At 38.5% G+C, this 15,807-nt stretch overlaps 1 protein-coding gene across 4 annotated transcripts in view; it reads right to left on the bottom strand.

The window, feature by feature from the left end:
- MAK (male germ cell associated kinase) overlaps positions 1 to 15,807 on the bottom strand; it is a 65,436-nt gene that overhangs the window by 29,242 nt on the left and 20,387 nt on the right. For all 4 annotated transcript variants that reach the window (XR_004959018.1, XM_036257381.1, XM_036257380.1 and 1 more), the window contains exons 6-8: positions 15,618 to 15,750; positions 1,944 to 2,115; positions 848 to 1,015 (exon numbers count right to left, since the gene is read on the bottom strand). Coding sequence is in view for 3 of the 4 variants with exons in the window: in XM_036257381.1 (XP_036113274.1) it covers positions 848 to 1,015; positions 1,944 to 2,115; positions 15,618 to 15,750 (473 nt within the window). In the remaining variant the exon portion in view is untranslated. The remainder of the gene's footprint in view (positions 1 to 847; positions 1,016 to 1,943; positions 2,116 to 15,617; positions 15,751 to 15,807) is intronic.

Genomic DNA, 15,807 nt, shown 5'->3' with positions numbered 1-15,807 from the left:
AAAAATACTCAACATCACTAATCATCAGAGTGATGCAAATTAAAACAACTATGAGGTAACACCTCACACCTGTCAGAATGGCCGCCATCAACAAATCATCAAACAACAAGTGTTGGCGAGGGTGTGGAGAAAAGGGGGATTCTAGTACACTGCTGGTGGGGATGCAGACTGGTGCAGCCACTATGGAAAACACTATGGTGTTACCTCAAAAAGTTAAAAATTGAACTGCCATTTGACCCAGTGATTCCACTTCTAGGAATATACCCTAAGAACCTGAAACACCAATCAGAAAAAATATATGTACCCCTATGTTCATAGTAGCTAAGATCTGAAAACAAAACAAGTGTCCATCAGTAGATGAGTAGATTAAAAAGCTGTGGTACATGTACACAATGGAGTACTATGCAGCTGTAAGACAGAAAGATCACTTATTCTTTGAGATGGCATGGAAGGACCTGGAGAGTATTATCCTAAGCGAAACAAGCCAAGAAGAGAAAGACAAGTATCACATGATCTCACTTATTTGTGGAATACAGTGAACTACACAAACTGATGAACAAAATTAACTCAGATACATAGAGGTGGGGTACAGACTGACAAGCATCAGAGATGGGGGGGGATTTGTGGGGGAAGAGGTAAACCACAGAACTTACATGCATGTATGCATGACCAATGTACATAGACAACAAAGTTGGGATGGGGTGGGGAGGAGGGTGTCAATGGGGGAAAAATGAGAAACATCTGTAACAAAAACAAATTAATAAATATAAAATTTTAAAAAGAAAATATCCCTGATATTATAAATCTTCAACATTTAACAAAAGTATACCAGGGAGATTCATTTTACCTGGCTTGCTGTTGGTCGTTTTTTTGGATCCCAATTCAACATTTGCATCATAAGCTGAATAGCTTCATTACTGGCATTGGGAATAAGAGTCTTTAAGTTTATAGGAACACACTGGGGAAAACGGAAATTCATCGAGGATGCAAGCTGGTACCCTTCGGGCCAGTCACTCTGTTTAAGAAATATATAAGCGGGGGGAGAGCAAAAAAAAAATGAGCAATCAATTTTAAAACATGGTAATAATGTACAAATCACTCACGTGAAAATTTCAGTGTTGATTCATATAAATAAATGAGAGAATGAAATGCTAGACCAAATATACAATTCAGTGCCACAAACAGTATAGAAAGAACATTGAACTGAGTTAGAAAAAAGTGAGAAAGCACTTTTATAATACTTGTCTAGTATTTGGATGATGATGATGACGACGACACCCAAGTGACTCTGAACAAATAAGGACACCTACTTTCCAAAGCACCTGATTATGACAGATACTCATCATAGGTTACACATTGCATCCAATGTTAAAAACTGCACATAGCTGGGAAATGACAATTATCTTAAAGCTTTAGTAGCTACTATTAACCACAGGGCACATACTAATTTAATTAGGATGCAAATATACTTAAACTTATTAAGTACACCTCAAAAAGTAAGATCTAGCTGAATAAAAGTTAACTGAAAAGTTTTCAGTTCAAGAAGTCAAATGTCCATGGCAGAGGTATATAAAAGGAAACAAGGAAAGGTTAAGAGAAAATAAGATCCAGGACACCCAGGGTAATGCCAATGGACATTCACAGACCAAGTAGGAAAGAGTGTTAGCAAGGATGTCTATGTAGATGTCAGCTGGTCATCAACCCAAAGTTAAATACATAGACTTCTAAATATATAGCATTTTCTCTTAGGTTTTAAACAAAGGCAGGAACCTTTTTTCTTCAGTCTGGTGGGATTCTGGTTTCTTATAATCCTCATACCACCCTAATTTAAGATAAATTGAGAACTATAAGAAAATTAACCATTAAATCATAAGCCTATTTGAAAATGAAAATATCAGATAGCCAGGCAAAAGATATAACAACTTAAAGACAAGAGTACTTACTTTTTTTGGAGTCCCTAAAACTTGGCAAATTTTAAAGATTTCATCAACCTCACTTGCCCCTGGGAAAAGTGGTCTTAATGTATATAATTCAGCCATTATACTCCCAACAGCCCACACGTCAATGGGAGAGCTATAAACTGAAGATCTTAATAAAACTTCAGGAGCACGATACCTGTGAAATAGAAAAGAAAACAAAATGAAACAGACTATTTGATCGTGGTCTGGCTGATGAAGTGGCAGTAGGATGCTGTTCTGTTGGGTCAAGCATTTCAATCAAGGAACAGGGTTTACGTGCCTTCTGGGCATCAGGCACGGGCACAGTGTGCTGGACATCACTCATTTTCCTAGACCACAAACAAGTAGTAGGGCTGGAGATGAATGAATGAAATGAAATGTCCAAATAGCCTACAACAGGAACTCGAATCAATATGGAAATGTGCTATCTGAGATATTCAGAAAAAAGGGGGGGGGCTCCGAATGGAAGCAGATATATTCTGAATGGGAACAGTTGTATAATTTTACAAAGCATTATATCCATATGAAGGCCAGAAGAAAAAAAGATTAATGAAGATTATCCCTGAGTAGTGGTATTTTTTCTTTCTTTTTGCTTATCAGTTTGAAAGTGCTATTCCCTCAATTGACTCAATTTCCTCAACTAACAATATTTTTAATTTTTAAAAATAAGAGCAAAAGTTCCTGGTGGAGGATAGTCTCAATTCTAGCTCTTTTTCAACACTGAAATGTGTAAATGTTTCAGCCCAAATGCTCTGCTGTATTGCCTTTTGCTTCTATTCAGAGTACCTTTCTTTGACCGCTTTATTGAGATATAATTCAAACATATGATTCATCTGTTTAAAAGTCTATGATTCAATGGCTTTAAGTATTCACAGACTTGTGTATCATGATCACAATCAATTTTAGAACGTTTTCATTATCCTAAAAAGAAACCCCACACCTCTCCAATATCTCCTATGCTGCCAGCACTAATGCTTCTGTCTCTATAGATTTACCTATTGTGGATATTTCATATCAATAGAACCATATACTCTCTATTCCTTTGTGATTGGCTTCTTTCACTTAACATGTTTTCAGGGCTCATCCATACAGTAGCATGTATCAGTACTTTATCCTTTTAAATGTCAAATAATAACCTGGGGTGAGGAACACACAATACAGCGTACAGATGGCGCGCTGTAGAATTGTGCACCTGAAACTTGTATACTTTTGTAAACAAGTGTCACTCCAACAAATTCAATGAAAAGGAAAAAAAAGTTAATGAGGTCTGTACTCTACAAAAAATGAAAATAAATGACATACCACATTTTTTATACAGTCATCAGCTGATGGACATTTGGGTTGTTTCCACTTTTTGGCTATTGTGAGTATTGCTGTTATGAACATTCATGTTCAAGTTTTTGTGTGAATGAGTGTTTTAACTTCTCTTGGGTATATAATTAGAAGGGGCATTGCTGGATCAGTGACATGGTAACTAGACATTTCACCACTGAGGAACTGCCAGACTGTATGTACAACTTTACTGTCCCACCAGCAATGTATGAAGATTCCAATTTCACCACATCCTTGCCAACACTTGTTATTATCTGCTTTAACTAATATTTTTATGAGACAAAAATTGTTTTCAATGTTTTGCCAAATTTAGATGCTGAAAACAAGTCTTCTTAATTTCATCCCATTTCAGTATAGAACTTCAATTTACCCAGTTGAAAATAGAAGCTCCTTAAAAAGATTCTTTCTGCAAGAAGAGATTTTCTAAACCTAATTATACATTTTAAAAAAAATGCTGCCCTGGCCGGTTTTGCTCAGCGGTTAGAACATCAGCCTGCGGTCCAGAGAGACCCGGGTTTGGTTTCCGCTAAGGGCACGTACCTCGGTTGCAGTTTGTCCCCGGCCCTGGTTGGTCGTGTGGGTAGCGGCCACTCGATGTGTCCCTTTCACGTCAATGTTTCTCTCTCTCTCTCTCTCTCCCTCTCTCTCCCTCCCACTCTGTCTGAACAAAAAATGGAAAAATATCCTCGGTTGAGGATTAAAAAAAATAATAATAAATAAAATAAAATAAAATAAAATTTAAAAAATGCAACTAGTACACTGTTTCAGTCCTTTATAATATGTTCAATTCCTCTGCATTTGAAGGATAAAAATCATTGCCTCCCTGTTTGCCAAGTTCATTTTCAATAATTACAATTTGTTGTAAACTTCAAAAACCTTGGGTTTTTGGTGATCCATTTATCAAAAATTCCAATGGAAGATTTCCAAGTGATTTGGAACAAAATGTAGCCATAATATAAAGGATTTGTTTACAAAGAAGCTAGATACCACTGTAAATTACTTAAATCGATTTACAAAGGAATTCTCCAAAGGCTCAAACAATTCTAAAATTTGAGTAACAGCAAAGAGAAAAAGCATATGCTGCGCTGAAGTATTTAAAAACAACTTTTATTTTAATCCTCCCCAGAGTATATTTTTCCATTGACCTTCAGATAGAGTGGGGGCAGAAGGGGGAGAAAAAGAGAAACATAAATGTGAGAGACACATCAACTAGTTGTCTCCTGCATAATCCCAACGAAGGCTGGGGAGCGAACCACAACCGTGAATTGAATCTGAGACTCTCTGGTTCGCAGGCCTATGCTCTAACCACTGACCAGCCAGGGCTGCGCTAAAGTATTTTTTGTAGTCAACATAAAAATTTTGTAGTTCAGTGACGCTGTGTGTATGTGTAAATTGTAAATTCTGACAACTACAACTTGCATTTTGATTAGTCAAATTCCGATTTAACTGCTTATGGAAATAAGTGCCACCTGATATATTTTTTAAAATGGTGGGGGGAGCTTATTCGCATGTAGTTACATAAAAATAGGCAATTGTTCTAGGCTTCTTAATTGATAAAGGACTCTGGTTTTATGATGCTCCACTAAAATTTGCATTTGTATTATCACTGCAAAAACTAATTTATCTTCAATGCTGAACTTTTAAACCAGAATTACAACAGCATTCACAGTAATGCAGACATTTTACCTTTTTCAGAAAGAGCTTCCAGAAACTTTACTTTTGATTCTGTGAATTGCAATGAAAAAAAAAAATCAAACCATTATTAGAAATAAAATAATTGATTTTTCTCTTTGAAGCTTTCAAAGACACTCATTTAAAACTTGCATTGTTTAATTGTAAAGTTCTTCCTTTGCTAAAAACAAAAAACAAAACAAAAAAAACCTGTATATACACAGGCAATCACTTTACTTTTCTTACTTGTGTAAGAAAACTTGGAAAAAGAACAGCAAACAAGGCCCAAAGTGAATAAAAGAAAGGAAATGAAAAAGATCAGAGCAGAAATAAATAAAATAGAGTCTAGAAATACAATACAAAAGATCATTAAAAACAAGAGCTGGGCCCTAGCCGGGTTTGCTCAGCAGTTAGAGCATTGGCCTGCGGTCTGGAGAGACCCAGGTTCGGTTCCCACTAAGGGCATGTACCTCGGTTGCAGTTTGTCCCCGGCCTTTGTTGGAGTCGTGTGGGTGGCAGCCACTCGATGTGTCTCTCTCACATCAATGTTTCTCTCTCTCTTTCTCCCTCTCTCCCTCCCACTCTATCTGAAGATAAATGCAAAAATGTCCTTGGGTGAGGATTAAAAAAAAAAAAGAGCTGGTTCTTTGAAAAGATAAACAAGATTCACAAACCTTTCACAAGACTTTGACTCATCAAAAAAAAAAAAGGGAGAGAGAGAGAGAGAAAACCCTAATAAATAAAATCAAAAATGAAAGAGAAAAAGTAATAACTGACTTCACAAAATACAAGGGATTGTAAGAAAATATTACAAACAAGTACATGCCAACAAATTGGACAACCTAAATGAAATGGATAAATTCCTAGAAACATCAAATCTTCCAAAACTCAATCAGTAAGAATCAGAGAATCTGAATAGACAGATTATAACTAGTGAAATTGAAGCACTAATCAAAAACCCCAAAGAAACAAAAGTTCTGGACCGAGTGGCTTCATAGGTGAATTTTACTAAACATTCAAATAAGAACTAACACCTACACTTCTTAAACTACCAAAAATTTCAGGGGAGTTGGGAGGGGAACTCCCAAGCTCATTTTCTGAGGCCACCATTATCTTAATTCCAAAGCTAGATAAAGACACTACAAAGAAAAAAAATTATAGACCAATATCCCTGATGAACACAGATCCTAAAATCCTCAACAAAATATTAGCAAACCAAATCCAGCAAGGATACATTAAAAGTATCATACACCATGATCAAATGGGATTTATTCCAGGGATGCAAGGTTGGTACAATATCTGCAAATCAATAAACATGATACATCACATAAGCAAAATGAAGGATAAAAATCACATGATCATATTAATTGATGCAGAAAAATCATTTGATAAAATCCAGCACCCATCCATAATAAAAACTCTCATCAAAGTGGGAATAAAGAGAACATGCCTCAAAATAATAAAGGCTATATATAAAAAACCCACAACCAACATCATACTCAACAGGCAAAAACTACAAGCATTTCTTTTAAGATTGGGAACAAAACAGGGATGTCTGCTCTCACCACGCTTATTCAACATAGTACTGGAGGTCCTAGATACAGCAATCAGACAAGAAGAAAAATAAATGGCATCAAAATTGGAAAGGAAGAAGAAAAACTATCATTATTTGCAGATGACATATAGAACCCTAAAGATTCCATCAAAAAGCTCCTAGATCTGATAAATAAATTTGGTATAGTGGCAGGATACAAAATAAATATCTAGAAATCAGTTCATTTCTATATACCAATAAAGAACTAGCTGAAAGGGAAACTAAGAAAAAAAATCCCATTTATAATTTCATTAAAAAAAAAAAAAACACCAAAATTCTGAATAAATTGAACCAAGGATGTAAAAGACCAGTACTTGGAAAATTATAAGACATCGAAGAAAGAAAATTAAGAAGATAGAAATAAATGGAAGCATATATATACCATGTTCATGGATAGGAAGAATTAAATGTCCATACTACCCAAAGTAATCTACAGATTCAACACAATTCTTATCAAGATACCAGTGACGTATTTCACAGAACTAGAACAAATAGTCTAAGAATTTATATGGAACCACAAAAGACCCCAAATAGCCACAGCAATCTTGAGAAAGAACAAAGTTGGAGGAATCATGCCACCTAATATCAAACTATACTACAGGGTCATAATAATTAAAACAACATGGTACTGGCATAAAAACAGACATATAGATCAATGGAACACAATAGAGAGCCCAAATATAAACCCACACTATAATGGTCAATTAATATTTTACAAAGGAGGCAAGAACATGTAAAGGGGTAAAGATAGTATATGCAATAAATGGTATTGGGCCTGGCCAGTGTGGCTCAGTGGACTGAGCCTTGTCCCACGGACTGAGAAGTCCCAGTTCGATTCCTGGTGAGGGTATGTGTCTGGGTTACGGGCTCGATCCTCAGTGAGGGGCATGCAGCAGGCAGCTGATCATCGATGTTCCTCTCTCACATCAATGTTTCTCTTTTTTTATTTAATTAATTAATTTTTGTTACAGATGATTCTCCTTTTCCCCCCACTGATACCCACCTCCTCTCCCCTCCCTGCTCTGTCCCCAGCTTTGTTGTCCATGTCCATTGTTCATGCACACATGCATATAAGTTCTGTGGTTTATCTCTCCCCCCCACACCCTCTTCTGGGGATTGTCAGTCTGTACCCCACTTCCATGTCTCTGGGACTACCCTGATCCTCAGACTGTTATGTTCATTATATTCCACAAATAAGTGAGATCTCACATCAATGTTTCTATCTCTCTCTCCCTTCCTCTCTCTCTAAAAAATCAATAAAAACATTAAAAATAAATAAATAAAAATAAAATAAATGATGTTGGGAAAATTGGACAGCTATGTAAAAAAAAAGAAACTAGACCACCTTCTTACACCATACACAACATTAAACTCAAAATGGATTAAAGACTTAAACGTTAGACTCAAACCCATAAAAATTCTAGAACAAAACACAGACAGTAAAATCTCTGACATTTCTCATTGCAATATTTTTTCTAATATATCTCCTTAGGTAAAGGAAATTAAAGGAAAAATAAACAAATGGGACTACATCAAACTAAAAAGTTTTTGCACAGCAAAGGAAACTATCAACAAAATGAAAAGATGACCCACTGATGGGAGAACACATCTGCCAATGAGACATCTGATAAGGGGTTAATATCCAAAATTTATTAAAAACTTATAAAACTCAACACCAAACAAACAAATAATCCAGTTAAAATGGGCAAGAGACCTGAATAGATACTTCTCCAAAGAGGACATACAGATGGTCAATAGACATATGAAAAAATGCTCATCATCACTAATCATCAGATAAATGCAAATTAAAACCAGAATGAGATACCACCTCACACCTGTCAAATGGTTATCATCAATAAATCAACAAACAACAGTGTTGGCGAGCACGTGGAGAAAAGGAAACCCTCTGCACTGTTGGTGGGAATGGAGACTGGTGTAGCCACTGTGGAAAGTGGTATGGAGTTACCTCAAAAAATTAAAAATGGAACCGCCTTAAGACCCAGTGATTCACTTCTGGCAATATATCTGAAGAAACCTGAAACATTAATTGCATTATATGCACCCCAATGGTTCACTGCAGTGTTATTTACAATAGCCAAGATTTGGAAGCAGCCCAAGTGTCCATCAGTAGATGAATGGATAAAAAAGTTGTGGTACATTAACACAATGGAATACTACTCGGCCGTAAAAAAAAAAGGAAATCTTACCTTTTGCAACATCATGGATGGACCTGGAGATTATTATATTAAGTAAATAATGCAGTCAGAGCAAGACAAGTACCATATGATTTCTCTTGTATGTGTAATCTAATGAACAAAATAAACTGACAAATAAAACAGAAACAGACTCATAGGTACAGAGAACACACTGAGAGCTCTCAGAGGGGAGGGGAAAGAGGGGCTATGTGAAAAACATGAAGGGATTAAGAGAGAAAAAACCTCATAGACAACAATATTGTGATTGGTGGAGGGACAAAGGGGTGGAGGGAAAAAGCTGAGGATAAACAGGGGATAAATGGTGATGGAAAGAGACTTGACTTGGGGTGGTGAACACAAAATACAATATACAGATGATGTGTTATAGAATTGTAGCCCTGAAACCTATTTTATTTTATTAACCAAGGTCAACCCAATAAATGCAATAAATAAATAAATGAATAAAAGAAAACTTGGAATGACAAAAGAGTGAAATTTAGAATATTCATCCATCTAAGTGAAAAGCAGTGCCTCAGAGTCACGTGTAAACCCATCTTCTACAGATGGACTTGCTACTGGCTGCCTTTGGAGAGGCTTCTTAAAACAGCGACTAACTTTTATTATTTTGATGCTGGAGCTGCTTTGGCAGAGTGTGTGCTCTGGTTTTCACCTGGCCATGACTTACGCTCCTGTGGTGGATGGCAACCGCCAACAAACATTTCACGTAAGTTCATCGGCAACTTCTTTTGAGAAGCAGAAAAGGACTTAAATTTTCACTAAATACGCATGTTTTATTTTTGGAGATCACTGCTGAAAAACAGAGTTCATTGCAAAATAATTGTTTTAACAAACGTATTTGTTTCCTAGGGCTGCTATAACAAAGGTCACAAACTGGATGGTTTAAACCAGCAATTTTCAAACTTTCCCATCTCATGGCACACACAAACTAATTACTGAAGTTCTGAGGCACACCAAAATATATATTTTGCCCATCTGACAAAAAAAAAAAAGGTACAATTTTCATTCATGCACACTGGACAGCTAGCTGCTGTTGTGTTGGCTGTTGTCATTCTTTAATTTGATAATCTAAAGGAGAAGAGGTCAGTGCCCCTGACTAAATAGTCAGGTACTGCATGTTTTAAATATTCTTGTGGCACACCAGTTGAAAATGACTGGTTTAATCCAACCAAAACTTAATGTCTCACAGTTCTGGAGGCTGGAGCAAGTGTCAGTGGGGCCCTGCTCCCTCTGAAGGCTGGAAGGGAGAACCCGTCCTGGGCCTTTCGCCTCGCTGCTGGTGTTGCCGGCAGGCCTCAGTGTCCCTTGCCGCTGCGTCATTCCAGTCTGTGTCTCCGTCCTCACATGGCGTTCTCCCTGTACGTTTTCACGTCTTTCCCGTGTGTGCCTCTGTGTCCCTTCTTTTCTTATGACACTAGTCACACTGGATTAGGACCTGCCCTAATGATCTCATCTTAACTTGATCACATCTACAAAGAAGCTATTTCCAAATCAGGTCACATGCACAGGTACCAAGGGCGAGGACTTCAATATATGTTTTTGGGAGGTACAATTCAACTCACACCAAACAGCAAAATAGTCATAGATTTAGATTATGTAATAATCACTATAAAATGAATATCCCAACCACTTTCTATACGCCCTACAAGTACCCTGCTGAATATTTATTTCCCACACATATTTCCTGTACACCTAACCTATAACTGTCTATGTTTCCCATGACCCACCACACTGGCATCTCAAAGGTTATGGCAAAGACCACTGCACAGGTGGCTTGTATGCCACGTGCCTGGCAGGGGAAAGGGTATCAAATATTACTCCTGTTAGTACCCAAGATGAACCAGTTGGCTGCGGACCACTCCTATCTCAGCACATTTTGTTACACTGCTTCAGGAAAGGTTTGAATAGAGAGACAGGAAATCTCCAAATTAACCATGTGTTAATGTGTGAACTTGGTTCATCGCTCACAGTTCACATGTCTCTCACGTTACCAGGTAAGACCACGGAGGAAGCAGGAAGCATACACTGGAGGGCTCTCAGACCTGTCCCAGCTCATTTGAATGAAACACTGAAAACAGGCATTGGCGCTCTAGGACCAAGGTCCATAAGTTTAGTACCTATGTCTTCTATGTAATTTATTGCTTCAGGTCTTATATTTAGGTATTTGATCTTTTTTTTTTTTTAATCCTCACCCGAGAACATTTTTGCATTTATCTTCAGATAGATTAGGAGGGAGAGAGGGAGGAAGAGAGAGAAACATTGATGTGAGATAGACACATCAATTGGCTGCTACCCACAATGGCCCCAACCAGGGCTGGGGACAAACTGCAACTGAGGTACGTGCCCTTAGCGGGCACGGAACCCGGGTCTCTCTGGTCCACGGGCCAACGCTCTAACCGCTGAGCCAAACCAGCCAGGGTGGTATTTGATCCATTTTGAGTTAACTTTTGCATGTGGCTTTCCAATTTCCCCAGCACCATTTATTGAAGAGGCTTTCTTTTCTCCATGGTATGTTTTTGGCTCCTTTGTTGAAAATTATTTGCCCATGTACACAGGGTTTATTTATGGGCTGTCAATTCTGTTCCATTGGTTTGTGTGTCTGTTTTTCTGCCAATACCATGCTGTTTTGATGATCACTGCTGTGTAGTAATGATGTGAAGTCAGGGAGTGTGATACCTCCAGCTTCATCCCTTTTTTCTCAGGATTGCTTTGGCTATTTGGGATCTTTGGTGGTTCTACACATTTAATTATTTTTATTCTATTTCTTTAAAAAAATGTCAGTGGGCCCTGGCCAGTTTTCTCAGTGGTTAGAGCATTGGCCTGTGGACCAAAGAGTTGCAGGTTTTATTCTGGGCAAGGGCACATATCTCGGTTGCGGATTGGTCCCCGGCCATGGTCAGGGACATGCGGGAGGCAACCAGTCGGTGTGTCTCTCTCCCTCTTTCTCTCTCTTCCCCTCTCTACTACTTTATCTGAAAATCAATGGAAAAATATCCTCAGGTGAGCATTAAAAAAAATTGTCAGTGGGATTTTTGATGGGGATTGCATTAAATCTGTATATGGACATTTTATGTTGATTCTTCCAATCTATGAACATAAAATATCTTTCCATTTCATTGTGTCTTTTAAAAATTTTTTTCAATAATGCTTTGTGGTTTTCAGTATATAAGTCCTTCACATCCTTTGTTAAGTTTATTCCTAGGTATTTTATGCTTTGTGTTGCAATTGCAAAAGAAATTGTTTTTCTTTTTTTCATTTCTTTTTCTGAAATATCATTGTTAATATATAGGCATGTAGTGGATTTTTGTACATTGATTTTGTATCCTGCAACTTTAGTGTATTTATTTACTGTTTCTAACAGTTTTTTGTTGGAATCTTTAGCATTTTCTATATAAAGAATTTGACCCCAAAGGCAAGGGAGGTAAAGGCAAAAATAAATGAACGGGACTGTATCAAACTAAAAAGCTTCTGCACAGCAAAAGAAACCAACAACAAACAAAAAAAGCAACCAACTGAATGGGATAAGATGTTTGCAAACAGCAGCTCTGACCAAGGGGTAAATATCCAAAATATATAGAGAACTCCTACAACTCAACACCAAACAAGCAAATAATCCAGTTAAAAACGAGCAGAGGACCTGAACAGGCACCTCCACCAAGAAAACACAAATAGCCAACAGATATATGAAAAGATGCTCAACTTTCAGCTACTAGGGAAATGAAAATCAAAACTACGATGAGATACCACCTCATACCTGTTATAATAGCTATTACGAACAAGACAAGTAATAAGAAGTGATGGAGAAGTCTTGGAGAAAAAAGGAACCCTCGTTTACTGCTGGCAGGAATGTAAACTGGTACAGCCACTATGGAAAACAGTATGGAGGTTCCTTGAAAGATTAAGAATAAGTTACCATATGATCCAGCAACTCTTCTTCTCAGTATTTACCCCCAAAATTTGAGAACACTTATTCCCAAAGACATATGCACCCCCCATGTTCACTGCAGCATTATAGCCATAAGAAAAGATGAAATACTGCCGTTTGCCACAACGTGGATGGACCTTGAGAATATCATGCTAAACGAAATAAGTGAGATAGAAAAAGTTAAGAACCATATGATTTCACTCACATGTGACATATAAAACTGAAAGCAACAGGTTAAGAAACAAGAAAAACAAACAAAACTATAGACACAGACAACAATGGTGGTTACCAGAGGGAATGGGGCTGGGGGTAGTAAAGGGTAAAGGGTGTCAACTATATGGTGATGGATGATTTGACTTTGGGTGGTGGGCACACAATGCAATATGAAGATTATGTATCACAGAAATGTGCACTTGAAACCTTTCTACTCTTATTAACAATTGTCACCCCAATAAATTTAATTTAAAAAAAAAAAAAAAAAAGAACAGGCATTGGCTGAGCTGCCCTGGGCAAAAGGGCATATGATTACTCTACCTAGCTCAGTCCTCAGACCTCTTCTGTTCTCTAACTACATTTGCTCCCTTAGTGACTCCATTCAATCTTGTGGTTTTTAACACTGGGGTCTTCTAACTTTACATCTTCATCCCAGCCCTCTCCCCTAAACTCCAGCCCAAAGATCCACCTGTCTACTTTGACATCTCCCCTTGGTTGTCGCATCGACATTCACTCAACCCAAAACTGAAGTGTTTTCCCCCCTCCCCACCAAGAGGTCCCTAGATTTCCCTCTCTGTTAGTGCTGACTCCATCATTCCAGTTGCTCAGGGGAAAAACTTCACTCTCTTATATTATACCCCCACATCTGATTTATCAGGAACTCACATTTCCTCTACTTTAAAAACATACCCAGCATCCTACACTTCTCACCATTTCCTCAGTCACCAGATCCAAGTCACTATCATTTCCTTCTTGATTATTAGAACAGCCTCCTATCTAGTCTCCCTGCTTCTGCCCTTGCTCCTCTAAAACCTGTTTTCAATTCAACAGCCAGAGAGCTACTTTTAAAACATGTCTGATCAGCCTCGCTGGTGTGGCTCAGTGGATTGAGCATCATCCCATGGACTGAGAGGTCCTGGTTCCATTCCCAGTCAGGGCACATGCCTGGGTTCTGGGCTCGATCGCCAAAAGGGGTCGTGCAGGTGGCAGCCAATCGATGTTTCTCTCTCCCATGGATATTTCTATCTCTCTCTCCCTTCCTCTCTCTCTAAAAAAATCAATAAAAACAAATTAAAAAAAAAAATCATGTCAGATCATATGACACCTCTTCTCAAAACCCCAGTCACTTAGATTAAAAAGCCGTTACAGCCCTAGCTGGTTTGGCTCAGCGGTTAGAGCATTGGCCTGCGGTCCAAAGGGACCCGGTTTGGTTCCCGCTAAGGGCACGTACCTCTGTTGCAGTTTGTCCCCAGCCCTGGTTGGGTCGTGTGGGTAGCAACCATTCGATGTGTCCCTTTCACATCGATGTTTCTCTCTCTCCCTCCCTCCCTCCCACTCTATCTGAACAAAGTATCAAAAAAATATCCTCGGGTGAGGATAAAAAAATAAATTAAAAAAAAAAAAAGCCATTACAACTGGGCCAGTGTGGCTCAGTGGTTGAGCGTTGACCCATGCACCAAGAGGTCACTGGTTCAATTTCCGGTCAGGGCACACGCTCAGGTTGTAAGCCCAATCCCTAGTTGGGGGCATGCGGGAGGTAGCCAATCGATGTTCTTTCTCATAGATGTTTCTCTCTCTCTCTCTCTCTCCCTCTCCCTTCCTCTCTCTCAAAAAGTCAATAAAGAAAAAATAAAAAAGCCATTACAGTCCTTTCAGTGGACCTGTGAGATATGGCCGCCCCTAAACATTCTGACCTCATTTCCTCCTACTACCCTCCTCACTCATTCTGTGCCCTGAGAATCCACACGTGGCACTCCTGTACCCAGCATGGCCTTTACCCTCGGCATTTTCTCTCCCAGCAAAGCCCCTGCTCGCCCTGGCGTGTCCTGCCAGGCTCTTCTTGGACCCTCTGTTCACAGCAGCAGCATTCTCTTTCTTCCCTGATCTCCCCCAACTCCCTTTCCATATTTCATTTTTCTCCATCTTTATACAAATATTCTTGTTTCAGAGTATAATATACATGCAGGAAAATGTACATATCATAAGAGGACAGCCTGATGACTTTTCACAAACAAAACACACCCATGGACCCAGAACCCAGATCAAGAAACTGCATGTTCTCGGCATCCCAGAAGGCTCCTCTCCTGCGCTCTTCCAGTCACTACTGCCCTCCCGCCAACCCTGCCAAGTAACTACTGTCCCCACTTTTTTAACAGTACACACTAGTTTTCCCTATTTTTGCACTTTCTGTAAATGGGGTCATACAGTATGGCCTCTTGCTCTCAACATTATATCTGGGAGGTTCATCCAAATCAGTGCATGTGGGTGGTTACAGGCCTTTCGCTTTCATTGCTTTAAGCATTTCACTGAGTGAATGTATCCTCCACTGGTGATGTGGGCAGTTTGCAGTTTGGGACTATCACATGTTTTTTGATGAATACCTATTATGTCTTTCTGTTGGTAATTCATGATATTTGTAACTTTTTTGTGTATAAGGCAGGTTTTATTTTCTGTTTAGTTCACTTCTGTGTTCCCAGTGCCTAAGATAGTATCTGGCACACAGTAGGTGTTCAATAGATATTTGTTGAATAAATGAATGAATGAAATTCTTTTTCCTTCTCTTACTAATATAGTCTGAACCAATCCTTTTCTCCAAAGAACACAAAGTCACTTCTATGTCTTGTTTTAACCATGGAACCTCCAGAATGCTATGTACTGGAGAAAACGTCAACATAGACACATGCCTCTGGACAGTTGCATAAAATACTCACCACCTGGTGGATACATAATCAGTGTATGGTGGCTGTGACCTCAATTCTCTTGCAAGTCCAAAATCAGCAATTTTTACAAGTTCTGGTCCCATACAAAGCAAGTTTTCTGGTTTCATATCCCTATGGAAAAAACCTGGTAATATAAAGAGGGAAAACTAATAAATTACCATGTTTAAACATACTTATAAAC

Source organism: Molossus molossus, unplaced genomic scaffold (genome assembly GCF_014108415.1).
Source record: "Molossus molossus isolate mMolMol1 unplaced genomic scaffold, mMolMol1.p scaffold_m16_p_12, whole genome shotgun sequence".
NCBI classification, from domain to species: Eukaryota; Metazoa; Chordata; class Mammalia; order Chiroptera; family Molossidae; genus Molossus; species Molossus molossus.
This window is presented reverse-complemented; position numbering and strand designations above follow the sequence as displayed.